This window comes from Poecilia reticulata, chromosome 8 (genome assembly GCF_904066995.2).
Source record: "Poecilia reticulata chromosome 8, P_reticulata-male-v2, whole genome shotgun sequence".
Taxonomy (NCBI): Eukaryota; Metazoa; Chordata; class Actinopteri; order Cyprinodontiformes; family Poeciliidae; genus Poecilia; species Poecilia reticulata.
In genome coordinates, this window is record NC_088837.1 from 21,373,692 (window position 1) to 21,398,126 (window position 24,435).

Genomic DNA, 24,435 nt, shown 5'->3' on the forward strand with positions numbered 1-24,435 from the left:
CTTTTGATTTTCAAAAATATTCATTCTCCGAGGCTCACATTTAGCAGGCAAACTAAATCATTTAATTTTCAAACTAAATATTTATTTTCCAAGCTAAATATTTAGGTCTGAAATAAATATTTAGTTTGGAAATGAAATGTTTAATTTCACAATCATATATGCTTAGTTTGAATGTCAAGAATGTAAATATTTTGTTTGCGAAACTAAATATTTAGCGAGCAAATTAAATACTTAATTGTAAACTAAATCTTTTATCTTTCTCACTAAATATTGAATTTGAAAGTTGAGTAAACTAAACATTTACAATGATTTAAACATTTACAATAACACAGTGAAATTATTTTTGTGTTTTTGCTTTGACAGGTTAAATAAACCAAATTATTGCTTTTAATTTTTTACAGTGCAGTTTTACAAACGGCTCCCCATCGCCGGTGAGAAGCAGGAGGCTGAACTCATGAATGTTTTGGAGGAAGATTACCTCATCTCCCCCTTCACTCCCTCCCTACGCCTCCCTCTCCTCCTCCCCTGATGCTCTCAGCAGCGTTTGTGACGTAGAAGCGAACAGAACAGGGGGATGAAGTAACCCGTCCCAAACATTTGATTTAAATGAATAATTCATGTCTTCCACTCTGTCCCACCTGATGAGACCTGAGTAAGCCTCTCAGAATGAACATGATGTCATCCCATTGACTGTTTGATTGCAGTTAGACGAGGACGAGTGTCGTTTTAATTATGTTTTACGGCGCCTTACTGTGTTCATTTTAAAACATTTTGCACATTAAAAACATGACAAGTGTTGCCTGCATTTGTATTCAGCCCCTTTTACTTTGATATCGCTAAATAAAACCCAGTTAAAACAGCTGGTCAAGTCACGTGCAGTGAAAGAAATTTTGCTGGAGGATAAATTGTCCCAATAATTATTGCGATGAACAATGATGTTATTGTTTTTGATCATAATTTGCTCTCTCACAGACCATCCATTTCATCCATTTTCTTGCACCCTTGTCCCTTTGTGGGGTCGGGAGGGTTGCTGGTGCCCATCTCCAGCTAACGTCCCGGGCGAGAGGCGGGGTCACCCTGGACAGGTCACCAGTCTGTTGCAGGGCAACACAGAGACACACAACCATGCACACACACTCACACCTAGGGACAATTTGGAGAGACAAATTAACCTAACAGTCATGTTTTTGGACTGTGGGAGGAAACCAGAGTACCTGGAGAAAACCCACGCATGCACAGGGAGAACATGCAAACTCCATGCAGAAAGACCGGGGCCGGGAATCGAACCCAGAACCTTCTTGCTGCAAGGCAACAGCTCTACCAACTGCGCCACTGTGCAGCCCTCTCTCAAACCAATAAACTTTTAATTTTGTAAAGAGAAGTGAAATAAATTTTAGATATCCAAAATAAACCATGTATTAATGGATCCATTGCTTATGTGGCAGCATCATGGTTTGGTTTACGTCAACGCATGTCCACATGTTGGAAAGGTCTAGTCAAAGTCCAGAGGTCAGACTCTGAGTTTAAGGTATTTTTTGCCAGGAGAACGGATGAAAGTGTTCCCTCTTTAAGTCTGGATCTACAGACTTTTGGCCTGTCAGTGTTAAAAAATATCTTATTTACCTTCCACCTCATAAAGTTATTCAGTTTGTGGTTGTAACTTGACAGAATGTGAAAACGTTCTAGCGGTGTGAATGCAGTGATGAGACTCCTGTCTTTGTGAATCTTAAGGTGTTGTTACCTTAAAAACATGAGAATCAGTCGAAAGGAGGGAGCAGACGCTGTCCCAGCGCAGCCCACAGGAAAAAGGAGCCATTTTCAATGCTGCCCTACGCTGCAAAGTGCTGACACGGCACGGCCTTGGTGCAGTGCTGAGGCCGGGCCGGTGTCATTTTAACGGCTGGAGCACGTTGTTGCGATATGATATGGATATAGCGCTTCCTGTCCGTCACGTGGCGTTGTGTTATTGTCGTCTGTGCGCGGTGGCTGGTGGGTTTATCTCTTTTTTGTGTGTGTTTCCTGCTTCAGGGCCCATTACAGCACAGTGTCCGAGAAACAGTCAAGGACCGGCTGTCAGATGTGAAGCCCAAACATGAGCTAGCGTTGCTGCGCGAGTGTAAACACAGGCATGGGGTGTTTACTACAGCTACGGAAAGTTTAAAGCGAACTGTCATGCAGCATCAAAGCTCCTCTCTTCTAGTTTCATAGATATAAACTCCCAGTGAGAGACAATTATCTATGAAGTTCAGGTTAAGATGTTGCAAAAACACAGACTGCAGGATCCATAAAAAGTATGAAAATGTTTGTTGATTGCACATTTCTGCGATAATAATTGCAGAGGGCAAACAGAACTAGCAAAAATACCGATAACTCGTCAATGTGTTCATGTTTTTGTCGTGTTATTACATAAAGTCTTATTTTCACTTTTAGTTTCTTGTGCGAATATCTCATCACACTTAAAATGAGACAAAACCAACGCACAAGTAACCTTCAACAAGATGCAGGACATTGTTTTTAGTAAATGATCCCTAATATTGAGCGTTGATATTATAACAAGACATTTTTCCCACGTTAAAAGTGAAATAATCTGCATTGAAAACTTTTTCATCAATATAAAGAATTGTAGTCTTAAAACGAGCTCCAATATCCTGCAGACAAGTTAATTTAGTCTAATTTCCATCTTTGGAAACATATTTGCACTAGAAGCTGGACTAAAAATACTTAGTAAGATTATGATCTTTTGCAGTGTATAATCTCAGTCCCATCTATTCTTTTCTTAAATGCTTCAATATATTACAAAAACAACATTTTAGTCCAAATATGTTCTTACACCTAAAATAAGACAAAACTAATAACTTTTCAACAAAATATAGGAGCTTGTTTTAAGTCAACAGTTTCTTAATTTTGATTTTTAGAAAGTTCTAGTTTTAGAGGCAAATTATTTCACTTTTAACAAGGCAGACGAGATTAAAAATGAAATAATCTTCCAGTGGAACCGCAGAACGTTTTCATCAATATTATTGAATTGTTAAGTTGAAAAAAGCTACTTGTAAATTAGTTTTGTCTTATTTCAGGTGTGCTGAGATGTTTGCACTAGAAATGTTTGGTAAGATTTGGTGTGTTTGCTTTGTGCACAGTTACGCCTGTTTTCACAGGTTAGTAACAGTTTCCCCAGCAGGAATCTTTTCCCGGGAACGATTAAAACGTCAATCCGGGGTCATTAGTGCTCCGTGATCAATAGTCATTAGCGATAAATCAGGATGTGGCAACTCTGAGCATTTGGCTGCGTGACCACATCCACCAGAGGAAAAACTCTAAATATATAAATAAACTATTTAAACAACCTGTTTCTGTTGAAAGTGTGTCCCAGCATCAGAGGGGGAATCTTTCATAAGGGAACATGCTGGATTTATTTATTTTTTGTTGTGTTTGTGCTGTCGTCTGGACAAAACTCCCTGGAGGCTTGGTTTGACTTGAGTATTTGTGCATCTTTGTGCATTGAATTTGTGTGTGTGTGTGTGTGTGCGTGTGTGTGTGTGTGTGTGTGTGTCTCTACGACTCTCGCCCAGACTTATCTTAGAGTTTGTTTTGTCTTTTTCTCATAGATGTGACTGAAAAGGAATGCAGTCAGAATTGGCTCAGAGCGAAACAGCCATGCAGGGAGATGTTTTATGGGAGTGAAACTATGTGTGTGTGCTGGAGAAGAAAGGGTCTTACTGGGTTACAAACGAGATAGTGAGAGGGAATGTGAAAGACGGCGAGTGTGTGAGAGGGACGGACAAAAGGAGGGGACGGGTGTGCAACAGGTGGTCTAATCGGACGACAAATGTTAGACTTTTAGGAATGTCTCCCTTCGTTTTCCAGAGCAGGACGCAAAGCGGGAGACGTCTAAAATAAAAACCTGCTGCAACTTTGCCGACGCACAAGAACAAAAAGAAAACATTAGAAACCACAGAACAGAGTTTCAATCATTGCAAATGGTTTCTACGTGGAGAGGAAAACACTCAGAGGTCTCTGCGGGACACGTGTGGGACTCTGCGTCTGACCTTGGCCACCATTAAAACGTTTCTGTGAGAGATGAAGCATGCAGGCCATGCAGGGGAGGCATCATTCAACACTTTTACATCAGGATGAAGGGAGCAGCTACTGCATGCTGGAAAATCAGTCACCTACTTTATTTATGAGCTTCTTGCTTCAACAATATAATGTAACAATTGATATATCTAATTAAAATCTTTATTTTTTTAAACGAGTTAAAGGATTGAGGCAGATTCGGGTTGAGGTTACTTTAGTTTTCCTTCCAACAGATTTGTTTGCTTTGTAGTTGAATTGTGCAGCGTGTATCCAACACATGTGTAGATATGTGGAAAAAAAGGGTTTTAAGTGTTTTTGTTGATTCATATTTTCTATTTTTACGTTGTAATCTTGGTCTTGTTTCTTAGTCAAGTTAAAATAAGACAAAATAACTTATGAGTTAAATTCCAGCAATTTAATATATGCGCTTTTTTAGGTAAATATCTCCTTAGTATTAATTTAAAAAGTACTAGTTCCATTGGCATGGGAACATGTCTCTGAAAATGTCTGATCATAAGAGAAATAATCTGTAAATGTAATAAATATTAAGGAATTGTCTTAAAACAAGCTGCTGTATTTTGCTGAAATTACTTGTAAACTAGTTTTGTCTTAATTCTAAGATATTTGCACTGGAAACTGGACAACATTACTTGGTAAGATTTTGTGTTTTTGCTCTGAAAACTCGTAAACTTTTCCTGCAGGAATGTTACTCAGACATTAAAACAGGTTCTGCAAGTTTTACTGTACACATCTAGAGGTGAAATGTACCAAAGGATTTATATTAGAGGCTCCACTGTGTTGCAGCCAAATTAATATGCAGATGCCTGCAAGTGAAGAGTGAGCAGGCTGTCCCATGGGAGAAACTAGGACACCCAAACCCTGGAGGTCAACATCTTCTACTAGCTGTTTAGAAGCCTTAGCCTCGGCACAAACGAGCAAAAAGCGCAGATGGCGGAGGATAAGGAGGGAGTGAGGGGCTATGTTCTTTCTTAGGGTTAAAGGTCAGTCCATTTGGTTAAAGCACCTCCTCTTAAGAGCAGTTCTCGCTATGTCAGGGAAATGCAGGACAACAGAAGGATGAGCTTCATGAGATTAATCTCATTAGGAGCCCATTTTATCCAAATGGGTCTTTTTTAATGTACAGCTTATGAGCCAAATCGATTATCTTGTAGGACTTTTCCAGCCTTTTTGAGTTTGAGAGCAGCAGAAATCAGCATCCAGGTATTTCATCCAGGTCTGTGGTTTCATTGCTTTGATCATTAGAGCGGTTTTAGTCGTGCATCTCTGCATCCCAGTACGAACTCTGCTTCTCTGATCGCCTTATTTCAGCGTCATGTTGACCCAGTTTGTACATCAAATGATGCAGGGATGCACAAATGTCCATTTTACTTCCAATAAACGTGATTATTTTTGGATTTGAAGACCTGTAATTACTGCAAAAGCTCACAGAGACATAAAGGATGGATGATTTAAAACTTCCTTCCTTTTTCTGAAACTTTTTAGAAAACCTTTTACCATTGTTCGCTCATAAATTCTGTTAAATCTCAGTTTTGAGATCATATCCTCATCTGAGTCCAGCCACAGAGCCCTCTTGTGGCACCCTGATGCAACTGCAGCTCAGTGCTTTCAGGAGGGTTGAGGATTATTTGTTTGCATAAATCTGTGCAGCAGAGGAGCAGATGGTCACCCTTTTAGCAGGATCCATCCCTTAATAATAAGACGTTTTTCTACATTACTGATAAACAGTGCAGATTTATTAATAAATTAACAATAAATACATGTGATCCTGCGTGATTTTCGGTCAGAAACTATTAATAAGTCTTTTAAAGAAGTATTTTGAATCTTTCTGAGACTGACAGCTTTGTGTGGGATTTTATTTGCTCCACCGAAGGAAATTCTGCACATTTCTGAATGGAAAACTTCAAACCAACAGCTCTTGTCCGTCAAAAAAGAAAACGTTGTGCTCTAAGGCCATGTCTAGACGAATTTATCTCTGAGCTTAAAGAGCGTAGAAATGCTCAGATTAGGATATGATCTCCTCAGGGGAACAAGATTATTGAGTTAACGTCATATACTGTCAGCGATGTGGCTCAAAACGTATGTTGTTGTTAAAGATAATGTGCTGCATTTAAATCTTTTTAAAGGTTTTAGTCATTTTGAGAGGAAGACTGGTTGAGAAAACTTGTTTATGAGCTCAATTATAGCATGAATGATGATATGAATTTCATATTTAGTCTTTTAATAAAAGCTGTAGGAGGTTCTCAAATGTCATTTAACTCAACAATGCCAAATCTATTAAGATCTCATTAGGGATGAAGATCTATTGGCATAAAAATGATTTTTGAATTGATCATTTTTGACTTTTGAAGCTCAGAAATGTCCAAGTTTTTTTTCTAGACATTTTCAGAGATTAATCTCAATATTTCTAAGTTTTTCCTCTCAAATTTTTGACTTTTGAAGTTCAGAAATTTTCAAGTTTTTTCTAGAAAATTTCAGAGTATATTCTATCAGTTTTTTTACTTTTAGGGTTCAGAAAGTTCTTTCTAGAACATTTCTGCTGTTAACCTCAATATTTCAACTCTTGCAAATTTTAGAGCTCAGAAATGTCCAAGTTTTTTTTTAGACATTTTCAGAGATTAATCTCATTATTTCTAAGTTTTTCTTCTCAAATTTTAGACTTTTGAGCTCAGAAATTTTCAAAAATATTTCTAGAAAATGAATCTCAATAATTTTTGGCAGGTATTTAATACTCTTTCCCAACAATGGCACTGACTTGCCGTCGTAAATAACATCCTTAAAGTCTGTCCAGAAGGTGCAAAAAAAAAAAAAAAAATACATTCTCTCAGATTTTATATTTAGGACGTTCCTGACTCACCACTGACCAGCAGAAAGGTCTGATTTAAATATTTCCACTTGCATCAGTTGGTTTCCCAGAAGTGCGTTAAGGATACAACCGATCCATCAGAGTTATTTCCAACAAACCGCCCCATGAGGAAGCAGAGCTGTGAAAGGTAGAAAGGCCGCCTTGTGAAGCGGCGGCCAGCAGGAAGGAAACCCACTGAGCTGCTACTGGAAGCTGCAGACTCTGTTGACTTTATCACTCTGTGCGTCTTCATGGAGATTCAGGGGAAGAGAAAAGGTGGAGTCGGGCACCGCCTGCAGGAAAGTCCTTTAAGAAATGTGTGCCAAGTGTTTATAGTAACAACGGACATTTATAGCAGCAGTGGGATTCCTTGGATGTGATTCATTTGTTCTCTGTAGTTTCTAATAATGAGCGCATCAGGACAGTCTGGCGTTTTACCGGGGTTGAATCAGCGGCCGTTTTGCAATATGCCCATTGCTGTCCATGTTTGTCTCTGGGTATTTCCTCCTCTTTGTTCGTTTGGCTAAATCTTTCCCACATGTACGTTTCTAATCGGTTCTCTCCATGTTGAGTCATGCCAGAAAAAAAACCCCAAACTGCACAGACTGGAGGTTCAGGAGTTCATGGTTTTGGATGAGATATGGTTCTGTGAATAAGTGATTGCACCCGTTTCTCTGATTTTTGCCAAACAAATCGAAGGTAAACACAAAATGTCGATTTTGAAGCAATTATTTTGTATGTTAAGAGAAAAAACCCAACCAGCCTGGTTCTGTGTGAAAAGCAAAATGTTTCCCTTTGTTTACAAAGTCCATTTAAATCTGGGATTTTCTCTTCCTTCCATAGTTAAAATATTTGTTCAGATGAAATCCGTTTATCAGATTAAAAACTAAACACACTTTTCATTAAGCCCACATTTAGGTTCTCTAAAATGTTTTTTAATGGTCTGATGTAATATTCTAACTTAAACTGTCATGTTTTCATTATGTAAGCTGAAAATCATCATGACTGACAGGAACAAAGGCTTTAAAACGTCTCGGCGACAACATTTCTGACAAAGTTTCATAAATTAAAAGGCTTGTCAGTAATATTCTGATTTATTGAGTGGATCTTGTACAACATGAGGAAAAATGTTTCAACTTTGTCGACATTCTCAACCTTTTTTTCTTGTTCTGTCTTTTACTAATCGGAAAATCAACCATTTCATTCTGGGTTTCAGGTCCAGAATATCCCCTATGACGCCTCTAGGGCTCGTTTAGGTCACCATGACGATAGACTTTGACTAGACTGTTCTGGAAAAAATGCTGTAATGTGACAAAATGTAAAAAAAAAAAAAAAAAAAAAAAAAAATCACCCACAAAGGTCTGAATGTAGAAGTATAAAACGCAGAGTTGGATAGTAAGTAGTAAGTTGAGTATCTTTGTTATAATCTCTACTTTTTACTTTTACTTGAATGAAAATATATTTTCTAAAGTAAAATCCAGAAATTGTACTTTAAGAGTAACAATCTTGTTTTAACCAAAAATTCACCAGACAGTTTTTGTTAAAGTTTCATAAATTTTAGATTGACAGAAACTCATTCTTTTGCCTGCTTTGTAATTATACTATTTATTTTACTTATCTGCATTTTGACTTTTAAAATCCCAACATTTCCACAGAACCTTTAGTTTGATCCATCTGTTGATGTAATTTTTAAATATTAAAGATTTGATCTGTTTCTCACTCCAGTAGACATTTTTACCAAATACTTTTTTACTCTTGGACGGCTACTTTTTACTTTTACTTGAGTAGAAATATGTTAAATTAACGCTACTCCTGCTTGAGTACAGCTGTTAACTTTAAAGTCTGATCCTGGGAGTTTGGCTCTAAGTTTTTCTTCCTGTCTGGACCGAACTGGTCAGCTGTTTCCCTCCTCTCGTGCCAGTTGTCCAACAAGACAAAGGAGGCTCCTCTTTCACGCAGGGACCCAGAGAGGGGGGCTGCAGCGCTGCTTAATCCACACAACGACTGCAGCTTTCTGCGACATAAACTCCTGTCAGCCTCCAAGCCACACAACTTCTGACAAATCCCTGCAAAAACACTAAATCTAAAGTGTTTTTGATCTAGTTTCTAGTGCAAATATCTAATTGTCTAACTAATTTTTCAGCAATAAGATGAGCTTGTTTTAAGTCAATAATTCCTTAGTAGGTCCACTAGCAGATTATTTCACTTATAACTAGTACTTTTTCATCAATATTAAAACAGTTTTGACTTAAAACAACCCATATCTAGCTGTAAAGTACTTTTAAGATATTATCACTCCATGATAGACTGCAAAAACAGCGTTGTTGTTTTTACAGTGATACACTGAATGTCTTGTAAATGCTTCATTACTCTGCAAAAACACAAAATCTTACCAAGTATTTCTAGTCCAAACACTTAAAATAAGACTAAACTAACTTGCAAAATATTTATCAGCAAGAAAAAGGAGCTTGTTTGAGTCAATAACTCCTTAACATTGATGAAAATTTGCAGATAATTTCACTTATAAGGTGGAAAAAAATCCTGTTACAAGTGAAATAATCTGCCTGTGAAAGAAATTATTGACTTAAAACAACTCGTATCTTGCTGAAAAGTTACTCGTAAGTCAGTTTTGCTTTTTTATTCAAGTGTAAAAGAGGTAAGATCCTCTTCTTCGAACACTTTATCTTCAACTTATATCTCTACCCAGCTTCTTATTACATCTGCAGCTCCTCCAGAAACAGAACTGCTTCCTGTATCAGATCAGAGAGAGCGAGAAAACGACACCGTAGCTTGGCAGAGGTTTCACATTGTGTCCTTTTCCCTCTCACTGCTCCAGGAAAATCTTCATTAAATGCCACTGTACCCAGAGGTGTAGTGTGGCCTGCTTGAACAGAGAGCTAAGTGTTGAAGGACTGTACAGACGTTAAAAACGACGTGCCAGCTACACTCCGCCTCAGACATTTGCGGAAAGGACATGAGGGAAGTGGAGTGAAACGGAGGAGATCTGAACGAGGAAAGTGGAGAGACGGGGGAGTAAATGGAGTGATCACAATTAGTATCACAAGATCTGTGAGGCGGCCTAGAAAAATACGAGGGATGCCCAGAAAACGGTCTTAACCAGGTCAGAAAAGGGAGGCGGGGTGAAGATAAGATGATGGTTGTTTATGGGCTGAGTGTGTGTGAGATTATGTAATGAGCTGCAGTCTCTGGATGCTTCCTGCTCATCCCCAGCCGGCTGTGGCCCTGCAGGGGGAAAAGGATCGGGTCGTGTCGTCTCGCATCAGCATCATCAGACCGAAAGGGGGGGCTGACTCTGCAAGTCACGGGGGACACACCCAACACCCCGAGGGTGTGTGTCAGAGAGGAAGCCTGACCCAGAGACGCAGCGAGAGGGGCGAAGTGAGCAGTCCAGTGACAGGCAGTCAAATCCCAACAAAAATATCTACAGAAAATAAGTGAGTTTGAAAGATCACAAGGAGATTTAGAAAGAAAAATATGAAGAAATAAGGAATAAATCAAGAATTTTGAGGTGTAAAATTAGTGACAGACACTCATGTCTGAATAAAAATATACCTTCAGAAAACATGAGTTTAAAAGATTTCAAGGAGAAAATATAAAAAATAAAGAACATTTCTGAAGAGTTTTGCGCTCTAAAATTAGTCATGTGAGCAACAAAGTTAAAAAATATTCAGAGAACATGAGTTAAAAAAAGTTAGAAGATTTGGAAGCAAATATATAAAGAAATGAGGAATGATTTAAGACTTTTACACTATAAATTTATTCATGAGAGCAACATAGTTAGCAGTCTGGTGGCAAACAGTAATGTCAGAATAAAAGAAACGTTCAGAAAACGTGAGTTTGAGAGATTTCAATCAATATTAGAATCATAAATATAAAGAAACACAAAGTGATTCAAGACTTTCACACCATAAATTTAGTTATGATTCAGCTGAAGTATCAATAACAGAAATCCCCTTTTGCTCCCGTTTTGTGTGGGAAAGATGTTGTATCTGCATCTAATTTAGCAGACAATGTGAACAACAATCCACCAAAAACACAAGGTTTGAGTAAGATCACAAAAAGAAGATAAAAGCTGATTTATGTCCAGCAATATGAAACCGTCTGGGTGGAAAAAAAGAGCCTGGAGAGTCAGACTCTGAACAGAGAGGATATAAAGTGTCCATCTGTGGCGTCCCCTCACACTGTTTGACCCCTGAAAGAAAAGGCAGCTTTGTGATCTCTCTCTGTATCACAATTCAGTCCTTCTTAAACCCAGGATGTGTTTTCAAATCCAGACCACATGAGATCTCTGGCTGAACTGCACAAAAAATAAATCTAACTTTTCCACATCGTGTCAAAGTGTGGAAAACCTGCATACTGTGTGTAGCACAAAAAGACTGAATTAACTATTTATGTGCCTTTCCGAACACAGTAGGTTGAATTGGGTTTTAATTAGTGGCGTCAGAGTAAAGGAGGTTTTATACCTTACAGTGCGACAGAAACCGACTTTACGTTCTGCAAGGAAAGAGACTGGAAACGAAAGCTGAGTCAGCAGCTGCTCCTCTTGGATCTCTATGGAGCTAAATTGAGGCCAAAAAGTTTGTTCAAAAGAAAAAATGTAACTGAAGAAAAAGTTTTGAATGACCTTTCCTGTTTTATCAATTTTTCACTCCACGCTGTTGTTTTTTTTATTTGTAAGCAGCTATGAGACGTGGTGAGGAAGTTACTGAACATACTGTTGCTTGGTAACCAAAGTTAGGGGGGGAGGGACTTGAATCTGAAAAATAGTTTTGAACACTATTCTTCGTTTCACATCTCTTTTTTCAGTTTCAAAACTCTTTTTAATTTCAAATAGTTTTTTAAAACTTTTTTTCAAAATAATTTTTGGTTTCAAATCTTATTTTCGGTTTAATTTTTTCAGTTTAAATTTTTTATTTCAAATTTTTTTCACTCTAAAACTTTTTTTAAACTAATTTCCAAAGTAGTCTTTTTTTCTAACTTGTCAGTTTTACAAATAAGTTTTGAAACTGAAAAAATATCTGAAATTGAAAAAAAGTTCAAAATTACTTTTCAGATTCAAACTTTTTTTCCCCCCGGTTTAAACTTTTTTCCAACTTTCAGAATAATTTTTGAAACTGAAAGATATTTGAAAAAAATTTTAAGAAAAAAAATGTTCAAAACTCTCAGATTCAATTTTTTATTTCAAACCTTTTTCACTTTAATTTTTTTTTACTTTTTAAATATTCTTTAAAACCTTTTTGAAACTAATAAAACAAGCTCAAAACTCAACAAATATATGAAATTAAAAAAAAATGAAACTGAAAAAAATTGAAACAGAAAAAAAAAATCTAAATTCTTTTTTTTTTCAGATTTTATTTTTTGTAGTTTAATTTCTTTTTGTTTCAAATCTTTTATTCAGTTGATCTTTTTTAAATTATTTTTGAACAAACTTCATGGCCCCAATGTAGCTCCGTAGATTCCTCTCTGTTTCGCCGGTGTTTGACGTGGTTCTGTCACCTCTTGCGGTAATGGCAGCCACACGGGCCTCCATCTTTGAGCAGCTCCTTGTTTTTCTTTAAAAAAAAATCTTTTCTTTTTCTTTCTGCTCTTGTTTTCACCCACTTCACATAATAGCTGGGCAGCCATGAGGATTATTTATAGTATGTCATGTAGTGTAAATTCTTGGCAGCAGACTGAAGTTCCTGTTCTGGTGGTGAGTTAACTTCCCCTCCTGACTGTGTGTTGATTCATGGACAGAATTTATTCTCAGCACGTCTCTCATCACTTTTCCGAGAACGTATGAATTATTCTTTTTTTTCCTTTGGTGTCTTTTTAAAGCTCTTCTGGCTTCTTTCATTGTTCAACCCATTTTCTGCTCCGTTCATCTGTTTATGATGAGTTACAGTTTATGGGTTGGTGGTGGGAGTCATTGTAAACCTAAAGTTATGTCTGATACGCCCAATTTCACAACCATGCGGTTTCTTCTGTAATATATCTTGAGTTATGAGGCCGATCAGTGTGAGAAGATTAGTCTCTCTGATTTATTTGAAAATTAAGATTTAACTGAAATATTGGTTCTTTTAAGTACTTAATTTAAACAGTTTGTGGGATTTTAGAGCAGCTGCAGAAAAAGCTTTATGGGATTATGAAGATGTTTTCTAATCCTTTAAAGATAATCACATTTTATTAAAGTTATTTTTATACGCAACATGTTTCTTAATAAAGCAGGGTCTTTAAACAGAGCTGGCCCAAAACATAAACAAACTAAGCAGCTGCTTAGTGCAAAATGATATTCAACATTTAATTCTAAGTCTGACATTAATTGAGAGAGAAGGTTACCAAAGTTATTTGTATTAGTTAAATGGTAGAATAATGAGATAAATGTGTTTTTAGCTCACTTTAACTCAGATATAGCAAAATGTGAAAAGAAAGTTCAGTCTTGTACATTTTTCTTTGTTTTTGTAAAGTTTTATGAAAATGTAATAGTATTAACTATTCCATATTTTGTACAAAAGTTGCACATAGTCACATATGTACACGTATTATAGACTCCCATAAAATTTGGAAATACATTTTACTTACTTTACTTCTTTTTGTATCAAGATTTTTTTTCTAGCCAATGTTTCTCAAGTTACGGTATTTTGTGACGTGTAAATTTTAAAATCCAAAAGGGTTCAATCTCTAAATCTGGGTAAAAAAAAAAACAAAAAACAGAAGAAAATGTAACATTTATGAGAACAACACTTTTGCTCAAAATAGAAATGGTTTTATATTACAACATTGGGACTTTACCTTTAAACAATTTATAAAAGACCAGCTTTGTCTGACTAATTAATAGCTAATTTTGCAATAATTAAGTTAACTGGACGCATTGCTGTCAAAACGTTGATCATAGATTAAAAAGCTTTTCTGTGTAAACTCTGTGTTGAACTGAAATTCTTGTTTAAACTGCATTTCAAATAACTTTATGAATCACAGGATATGCAAAATGCTTTAAATCTGGAGGAATTTAAATGGAAACTGTTGTTTTTAAGCAGGGCTGGCCACACCCAATCACCACCTGAGTTTTGAACTCTTTTCAAGATTTCACAAGATTTTCAAACAGTAGAAAAATACACTTTTTCAAACATAATCATCAGGATAAACAACACAAAAATAAATCTATTATTATATAATATAATAATATACTTAAGACTAGTTTTGTGAAATTATTACCAAAAAAAATCTTTTAAATGATAACGTAATGAAAAAAACATTACTCATCTATTTTTACTACTACCAACAATTTTTATGTTGATTTTGCACATTGAGCGTCGCTAATTTGTCTTGAGGAGTTTTGCTTTGATCTGATGCTATAAATAATAACAATAGAGCAATTTTTGCAACATATAGAGCGAAATGAATGCAGGAACAGAAATACTGCACAAGCAATTTCATCACAGCAGCTCCTTTCACTCGGGTTTTGGTGCAGCCAGAGGGAGCCCGCACGCCGCTGCTCTGCAGGGCGGAGCGCACTGATTTATTCAACGCACCCTCATGCCGTTTGGTTTCTGTCCTCGGGCGTCAAGGTAACCGCTGCAAGAAAATGGTGTTTCCGGAGAATAATTGCTATAAAAGCCTTTCAAATTCAGTTCTTAGAAATGTTGCTGCTCCCGCGTGAATCCTGTTTTCTGAAGACAATCCATTCTCAAAGTCTGTAAATACTACAAATGAAGCAAGATTACCAGAAGTGACTTCATTGCTGTTTATTTTATTTTATTTACACTTTTCATTTTAGTGTAAACATTTGTTTCCGCCCTTTTTCTGGAGCTTTAGACAAACTCCTTTCCATGACTTTACTTTGAAGGCCGCCTCTCGTCGCTTCCTGCGTCCCGAGGCCGCCGCTGCCGTTTTCCAGGCAGGGATTTAGAAAAGCACAACTGATGCGGTCTGGCGGAAGGAGTAGAAGAAGAAGAAGAGGAGGAGGAGGGGGAGGCAGGGCAGCGCAGTGGACGTCCCGAAAACAACGGGAACAGAGTTGGGATTTTTTTTTTCCTTCCCCCTTTTAGGAGGAAGGAAGTTGGAAAAGTGTTGAACATATAAGTCTGCGTCTGACCGGGGCATTGTTCAGTTTCACCGCTCCCCGAGCTGCCTCTGTTGCCGCTTGCGCTGCAACAAAACTGCGTCTCCTCGTTGCAGCAACAACACTTTCTGCCGTCCAATGAATGGAGTTGCTTTCTGCCTTGTTGGAATACCACCCTTCTCAGAGAACAACGTAAGTACCCGCTTCTGGTTCCGTCCTGCTGCTGGTTTTGGTTTGGACACGGCGGAGCGCGGCGCCGTGGTTTGGTCAGAGAGCGTGATTTCCTAAGAGGCTTAACTAACTCCAGTTTACTCAGCCGCTGTGTACAAACACTCATCGACAGGGTGCACAGAAACCATGTGTTTGAACAGAGTTTTTCTGCCGTTTTCGATCCGCTGTTGTGTTGAGAACTGGTCCAGAGGTTTTCCACCCGGGTTGGGCCAGCCTTTTGTCTCTGCCTTTGGAGGCAGGCGGGACGTCCCGAACTGGGATGCTGCAGGCGTCGATCTCTGGTTCTCGGTTTTTAACATTACATAACATTAGGGATGGGCGATATCACTAAATTTACCTCGATAACAATATCGACAACGGACGATATTACGATATTTCACATTTTCATAAAAAAAAGCGTTACAATTCAAAACAATATTGCCAAAAATACTAAAATAAAGACATCACAGATGTAGTTTTCTTAAATTTTTTTTTTTAAACAGAATTTGGCTAAACAAGTTCAAAAAATAGTTTTTTGTTTTGACCTTTACCAAATATTAAGAGAGGGCGACATCGACTAAGATACATAGGAAAGCAGAAAATGTTAGCAACTGGAATTGGGCTAAATTTGGTGGTAAGTCCCAGTTTGATGCTTTAATATGTGAGGGAAATAGAGCAGTGACGATCTTCAATGTTTGTTTTACTGAAACAACACTCATAACTACCTGTTTTAATAGTTAAAACACCAAATATACAGAAATATGCATTAATAGGCACAGCGCAAACCATTTTAACCGTCAGAAGCTAACATCTAGAGTAGTTATTTCCGCTTTTAGGGCTACAACCAATAGTATTGTGCCAGGATATTTCAATTTCCTTTAAAATATGTAAATATTCTGTATGAAAAATCTTCAACTAGTTATATTTTCCGCAAATAATTTGGTGTTAACGTTCCACAGAAAAATCCACGATTAGCTAAATCAGTCAATACTGAACTATCTTCTTTATTAGCTGGATTATCTACATTCTTTGCATCATAATTTGTACCTGGCATCCCTAAACTGTCTTTTGCATCTTTTTTTTATTGTAAAATGTGCAGAAAGTACCACTTACTGTAACAGCACAGTAAATATGCACTTACCTGATGAACATTCCCAAATGCTACATTTTCCTGACCGGATTAAAATGACACATTAACATTTTGAGTGTCCAACTAATTGGTGCATCTTTATGAAATATTTACTTAAAGTATTTATTTCTCAAAGTAAAAAAAAAAAAGCCTTTACTAGAGAGAGTTTCAGGAGTGATCAGTTTCTGTGTCATAGTGCAGCTATGAGCCAACATGTCAGTCTGGGCTTTGATGTGCTGGTTGAAGCAGCCATGTGGTTCGCTATCCCAGCCTGCTGGTTCTTATATATCCTCTCTAGAATAAAGTGAATGTGCGAGACAGATGCAGAGATTATTTCTTTGTGTCGTCTGCTGTCTGAGTTCGTTCAGCTGTTTGTTTGTGCGTTTGACCCGATAAAGGAGGTTATGTTTACCACTCCCTGCCTGTGTGTTTGCACAGTTTTGCTGTAATTAGGATTCTGTCTGTTTTGCTTTCTGTGTTCGCCAGTCACCTCCTTTTTATCTGTTGTTGCAAAGTTTGTCCCCTCCAGCAAAGACCAACACTTCCTCCTCTGTGGTCACGCTTTAATTGAACCCAATGTGGGCGCTTTGATTGAGCTGTTCGTTCAAACGCGCCAGATTCACTTTCATCTGCTCAACTTTGCCTGTTGGGTAAAGATGAAATGCTTTGTAGGAAACAGAAGCTGTCGTTGTCAATTAAGAAGAAGTTTTCAAGCTTTCTTTCAAAGTAGAGGTGCAACGATTGCAGTTTTCTGGCCCATTTTTAGAAAGCCTGATTCGTATTTTGGCCAATGCCAATTTTAAAATCTGAAATGTTGCTAAATATAGCACGAAAGTTGCTGAGTTGGTAGCGGTGGGGTCTAAATCCCCATATTGTAGTCTTATGCATTTTCTCAGTACTTTATTTAATTTACTGTATTCATTTGTGGTATTTTAATGAATAATAACTATAGTTTGTTTGCCTAGAAAGTCTGGTTTGTTTGTGGAAGTGTGACTGTGCAATTGAGCAACCAAAAACCAAACTCTGGTCTGCCTAAAAACCGAAAACTCGGTTTGGTTGAAATGTACTCTGGGGTGGTTTGAATGCATATTTGAATGTGCAAAAACTGGAATCACAAAAATAAACTAGCATAATGGAAACACACCAATTTTGATTTTGGTTTTATTCAAGTGTATTTTGCAAAATGTTTCCTTTGCGTCACACAAGTCATGTAATCAACAATTGGATGTTACTGCTGGCGGAAAAGACGAAGAGGACAACAGGAAGTGGTAGGAGGATGATGGCCTAGCAGGTTTTCTTCATGACTTATAAACTTTTTCACGTGTGATATTAATAAAGTTTCTTATTTGATGGTAACACCGCAATTGTGAAATTGTGTTTTCAACATTAGTGGAATATCAACAAAGTTTTGCACGTTTGTAATGAAAACAGATTTTAATCTGAAGTCATACAGAGGGACAATGACTCGCCTCTGAATGGCTAAAAACACACAAAAAATTAGATTTTTGAATGTCTGGATTTAAAAACAATTGACGTGTGACTTTAAGCTGCAGGAAATCTCTTAGAAGACGCATACTTTTTCGACAATGCTGTGGATAAAGTGGAACAAATCAGGTCAGATGCAGAACAACACAAGAATCTTCCCATGTTTGTTGCAAAGTGAGTCGGGCTTTAGGGTGTTGGCTCTTCCTCCAAACCTGTGGAGGAAGGGAGACGACTAGAGCGGTTCTGACGGCGTCCAGTGGGACCTGCATAACGTTGTTACTGGTCCGTCTCTAATGTAGCAGTGCTGTGCTTTATGAGGGAATCAATAGAGGCAGAGGGCAGGGTGAGCAGTGCATCTGATGTCCAGTGCTGCATTGTGTCACGTGCCGCCTCAGCGCTTCGATGATGGGAAACACGAGGCTGATTTTATGAACGTTTTGCTTCGAGCTGATCCAGCAGATGTTTAAATCATTAAATCAGCTTCTGATCCTGTGCTACACTCTTTCTGTTGATGCGCGAACAGTTTCGGTCTCTAATCTTCCAAAGATTTATGGGGTCTGCTGAGCACTGAGCGTCTTGCGTCTCCTCTATCTGATCGTTGCACTGCAGACTGACTTCATACTGCAGATGAATCAGCTGGCCTGGGATCAGTTCTTTCTGTCTTCGGAGATTCCCGCACAGCCTGGAAAAAGAATGGAAAAGTGTGGAATCTTGTTTGAGAAGTTTGCAGATCCTGATAAACATGGATTAAAAAATACAGTAAAAAATGAATCTAACTTGTAAGTAGGAGTGGGCAAAAATATTGATTAATTATTTTCCAATTTGACCAAGATGGCTATATGAACTCAGTGTCGCATTTAAAACACCTGGATGTGAAGTAGTCGTCTTTGTCTTCTTCTTTGTTAATTGGTGGTTGCACATTTAGCTGTAGGTTCACATAGTTGATTGGCAGCGCTAAGACCCACCTCCTGGCTCTGATTGGTTATCTGCATTTCTTCAGATAACAGTAATAGCTCAGGGAAAAGGTGGATACGATCTGATTATCTGTCTCATATTGAGCCGTTACGACATGGTTTTAACAAATATGTAAAAAACATCCATCCATCCATTTTCTTTCACCCTTGTCCCTTAGTGGGGTCGGGAGGTGCTGGTGTCCATCTCCAGTTAACGTGGGCGAGAGGCGGGGTCACCTGGACATGTCGCCAGTCTGTCACAGGGCAACACAGACACACAGAGACACACAACCATGCACACACACACTCACACCTAGGGCCAATTTGGAGAGGTCAATTAACCTGACAGTCATGTTTTTGGACTGTGGGAGGAAACCGTAGTACCTGGAGAAAACCCACGCATGCACAGGGAGAACATGCAGAAAGACCGGGGCCGGAAATTGAACCCAGAACCTTCTTGCTGTAAGGCAACAGCTATGTAAAAAACATATTTTTTATAAAAGTTAAACACTGCAGCTTTAAATCCCATGTTTCAGTTTCATTTTTCCACTGTCCAGCTGCAGCACCAATCAGACTCAGCCACAAATACCAACTTGCTCTATGTGGGGGGCTTAAAACACAAACTCTGGGAAGTTCACTCGGGGGTGGAGTTGCATGTTGACCTTGTGACCTTGATGCAGGTGCAGAGAAAATTACACACACATGGATGAAAATCTGAGTGAAAATCGTCTCTGTGGAGAGTTTTACTGTTTGGCCTTCTCGCCGTGTGTTTACACGAGGAAGTCCTTGATGCTGTACAAACACGGGGCTGCCAGAATATAGGTGGGCGAAGGACATCAGTCGTCACTGACCTTGTTTACTGTGGGAAGAGGAGAGCAGCTGCTGCAGCGCGGCTCTGAGCAGGCGCTGTTTGTCTAGCTAATGGCTCTTTATTGATTCTCTTTAGTCGGTCCGTTTACTCGGAAAGAGACCTGAAATAAAAAAGAAATGATGTAAAATTAATCTGTAAGTGCTGCTTAGCAGATGCATCCAGAAAAGTGTGGAGTTTGAAGTGTTTTCCGGATCTGGTGTGTAAAACTGTTTTCCACACAATGAACCTGAATTCCTGAAAATATGTTTAGGATAAAACATTTTTATCGTCCGTCCGTCCGTCCTTTCGTCTATTTATACTCATATAGTCTTTAATCCGTCCATCCATCCATCCATCCATCCATCCATCCATCCATCCATCCATCCATCCATCCATCCATCCATCCATCCATCCATCCATCCATCCATCCATCCATCCATCCATCCATCCATCCATCCATCCATCCATCCATCCATTCGTGTCTCCATCCGTCTGTCCGTCAATCCATCCATCCATCCATCCATTCGTGTCTCCATCCGTCTGTCCGTCAATCCATCCATCCATCCATCCATTCGTGTCTCCGTCCGTCCGTCTCCATCCATTTTCCGTCCGTCCGTCCGTCCGTCCGTCCGTCCGTCCGTCCGTCCGTCCGTCCGTCCGTCCGTCCGTCCGTCCATCCATCCATCCATCCATCCATCCATCCATCCATCAGTTCATCCATCCATGTCTGCCTCGACTTCACTGTGATTTCCATTCTAAAGTGTCCAGGAACGAACCGTTTGTCATCTTGCAGTCATAAATTTCTGTTTGTTTCTGATCATTGTTTCTTTTTGCTCCCTGACATCCTGGTGATTTCCACACGGCGTCTCGCTGGCAGGCGCTGTGAAGGTTACGTCGTGGAACAAAAGCCTCTCTCAGAAACACATTGGAGCTGATCAGATTGCGCCTGTTGATGGACCTAGCATGCATTAGTGCCTCCTTTGTTGCTGCAGAACCCTGGGAGTGTCTCCGCTTGTGGAATCTACTGAGGAAAATATGAGGATTATGTACAATTCATGGATTCCGTGCGTATAGAAATCTCGGAGCGCGAGTTCGGTCTTGTTCAAAAATGCAGACTGTTTGCTGGATTAGCTTTAAGGCAGGAATCAGAGTCAAAGTTCAAAGGTTAGGACGCCCCTACGTCCCCCACTTGTCGCACACTTGGCCTCCAGTGAAGCAGCTAAGGAGGCAGGAGGGGACTCTTGTCACCGTGGGCGTCTGGGGTCACAGAGGTCAAACAGGGCTGTTATTTGCCTCATTTGCATTCAGACAATCTGACCCCGCTTGTTGTTTTACCTACATTGATTCGTCTTTAAATCGATGCGATAAATGCACATTTCTAACCTGATTCTGCAGCAGCGCATGCAGAAAACTCTTGTAAATAAAAAGTGTGGATTATTCAGGAATGCAAAAGGAGAAAGAGAAGGTGGAGTGAGGAGGGAAAACAGGAAAATTAAATAAAGAGAATCACGATGAGTCATCAGAAGACAATGAGGCCACAGTGAAGAAATAAAAGGTGAGCACAAACAAGTAGGAAACATGTCGTCCTTTCAGTCTTTGCTCATTGACTCACTTAAATATCTTAGAATGAGGGACGGATGTGATAAAACGTTTGCAAAGAAGTAATAGGAAAACTTAATAAAAAAAGCGATCGGATTAGTTTTAGATGTCACAACTCGACATGTTGCTTCACTGTGTAACATGATCTCTTGCGTTGCGAGTTTTACACGTGAACATGAACTCTGGGAAACGTTTAGCAGCCCGTCTCTAAACAGATACAAGTTGTGCACAAAACTGGCCTCCATGACTCCCGACCCACTCTGCCTCCTGAAAGTATTCACACGTATTCGACTAAACCCAAAATTATTGATATAAACACAAAAATACAAAACATAAAGGCTGAATCTGAGCTAATCCTATTAATATTACATTTCTACTGTTACCATAATGTTGTTTTAAGACATTTACTGTGTTTATTTACACACATAGTTAGAGCAAGAACATTGAGTGTTTACAGTCCGTTTAATATTAAAACGAGCTGTTTCTTAATTAATTAGAAATTACATTTTCAGCTAACAATTTTTAGAAAAATCAAGCGGTAAATTGTATTTCAGACACAAGTATTGAAATTAATAGAGGAATGATGTTGTGACGACTTCCTGAGAGCGGAGTTTCAGAAAAAGTGGGAGTTTTTAAAGCGACAGAGGCATCATATTACAAAGTAGCAAGTCATATTTGATATGTATAGCTTGTTTTTTAACAACTGGAGTTAAAATAGTTGCACAGTTGTGCTATAAAATGGCACCATCTGCCTGGGAAAATTTATGATTCTTCGCCTTTAAATGCTGTCATGGGAATTTTTCCTCTCTCTGTGTTTCAAAGGTATAGTTTCTTTAAATTGTAATCATTTAATAGCAACTAGTGCAAATCAAAGCTGAGTTAAGCTAAATTGACAAACTAAATTGATTAAAAAGCATTAAAAGATGGTTTTAGTTTGAATGTTTGACCCTGAAAGAACCTCCCTCAGTGCTTACATTTGAAAACTCCAACAAAGTGAAGACATAGGATGTTGTTTGCTTTCTCTGCTAAGCTGCCGCATCACAAAGGATGCTCTGGGCTTGTTTGTACTGTAAGTGGCAGCCGGCCAGCCTCCATCCATCACAGCTCCGCTCGCGATGTGATGAACTACAAACAGGAGGTCACACGCAGCAACGTTTCGTCAGGGTCACGGACCCGACGCTCTGACCTCCGTCCCCGCTTTCACAACGGCGGAGCTGCGGAGTTCGCCGTCGGCTTCAGGGACAGTCCGTCCTTCTGTTTGCAAGCAGCCGCAGAGGGATGGAGGAGGTTGTTTTGACAGGGAGGCGAAACCACGGGACAGAGATTATCGGGGAGGCTAATGAGGAGCCGAGGATGCTGGGAGGAGACGGAGAGCTGCGGTTTTTCCTGATGCCTGCTGCTCCTGAACAACGCGGCCTCTGTTTACATGCTTGCTCAGATTTTCTCAAAGGATAACGCTAGTCATGTGTTTAATGTGGTATGACCTGATGTGCAAAAATGTTGCTCCTATTTTTTATTCTTTTTTACTGCGCAGACCTTTCAGTTTGAGTTGTTTGATGCTGCCCACGTTCATGCCTGAATGAAAGAAGTTCAAATGATTTCACCCTTAGCTTTGCACTTTCATGTTCAAAGCAACAATCCTAAAGTCGGACCAGCAGTTTCTGAAGCAATTCAAAGAAAAACCGAAGGATCCTTGATTTTTTTTTTTCTATTTGTGATCTCTCATGGTGGAAAAAATAGCACACTCTGTTTTAGTTTTGGTGTTTTAGTAAAGGTGATCCAAGATCTTAAAATATTTGATCTAACTTGAAATTTATGGTCGACTCTAAGTCAAAGAGTTTCTGAGCTTGAAAAATAAACCATCATCTTCATCAGTCCACCTCTTTATTTAGCTGTTGGTATGAGGCGTTTGTGCTCATGCACTGCAAAATCACAAAATATTACCAAGTATTTTTGGTCAAGTTACTAGTGCAAATATCTTGGCACACTTGAAATAAGATAAAAACTAACTTGCAAGTAAATTTTCAGCAAGATATCGTAGCTTGTTTTATAATAATTCCTTAATATTGATAAAAAAATTACATATTGCTTATTATTTCACTCATAAGATGAGAAAACTGCCTCTTTATATGTGAAATAATCTGCTAGTGGAGATAGTAATTATTTTTGCATCAATATTAAGGAATTATTTAATTAAAACAAGCTTCTATATTTTGCTGAAAAGCTACTTTCATGATAGTTTTGTCTTATTCCAAGTGTACTAAGATATTTGAACTAATATCTCAATCTAAAATGCTTTTGCAGTGTTTGCTTTTTAAAATTTTCTCCAGTTTGTAAAAACGGAGTCTGTTTTAAGCCGTCACCAGGATGTATCCAGAACAGAAAACTGTTAATCAGCCAATAATCAGCTTCGATTAGCAGCGTCTCTGATTCTTTCCAGCCAGATTTTGCAGGAAGCTGGAGTTGGTTTCTTTCCACCATTTTGGCTTTGTTTTTGTTTAATAAATAGTGACAGTCTGGAATGAAAGTGTGCTTTCATGCGCTTGACTTTAGATTTAAACATTGCTGGTAGAAACCAGATCATTTTGATCATGTCGCGTCTCGAGGATGAGGGAACTTGGACACGACGGTGAGTTAAATGCACCGTCTTCACTGCAAAAGCACAGAATCTTACCACGTATTTTTGGTCTGGTTTCTCGTGCAAATATCTTAGTATAATTGAAATAAGACAAAACTAACTTACAAGTAACTTTTCAGCAAGATGCAGATGTTTGTTTTAGGTCAATAAATCTTTAATATAGATGAAAAAGTGCTGATTGGAAAACAATCTGCCAACGTAACAAGCACCTTTTCATCAGTATTTAGGAATTATTTACTTAAAACACGCTGCGATATCTTGCTGAAAAGTTACCACCTGGCAAGACTTGGTGTTGTTTCTATAAATTCATGTCAATTTGAAACTTGCAGCATCGTGTGTCACTTTGTGTCAGAATAAATCTTTAAACCTGCCTCGACTCTGAGCGGCTCTGCAGTAGTTAATGTGTCTTAATTGCTCAGTAGGCAGATTCTGTGGGTTTTTTGGATCTGCTTGGATTGAAAACAATCCCTCAGAAACAGCAGCAGAGCGAGGCGTGCCGCACACATTCGAATGCGGTAACGCTACACACTGACAGAGCCGTGTTCTCGCTCATATCTGCTTCTTCCTCCTTA

At 38.6% G+C, this 24,435-nt stretch overlaps 1 protein-coding gene across 2 annotated transcripts in view; it reads left to right on the top strand.

Moving 5' to 3' along the window:
- Positions 1 to 24,435, top strand: part of arhgap23a (Rho GTPase activating protein 23a) — a 78,283-nt gene that overhangs the window by 1,017 nt on the left and 52,831 nt on the right. Inside the window, exon 1 of one of the 2 annotated variants that reach the window (XM_008416958.3) lies at positions 14,855 to 15,191. The exons of the other annotated variant lie outside the window; for it this stretch is intronic. Coding sequence (XP_008415180.2) covers positions 15,138 to 15,191 — 54 coding nt within the window. The 5' untranslated portion in view covers positions 14,855 to 15,137. Of the gene's footprint in view, positions 1 to 14,854; positions 15,192 to 24,435 lie in introns of those variants that run through there. 2 annotated transcript variants of the gene reach the window in all.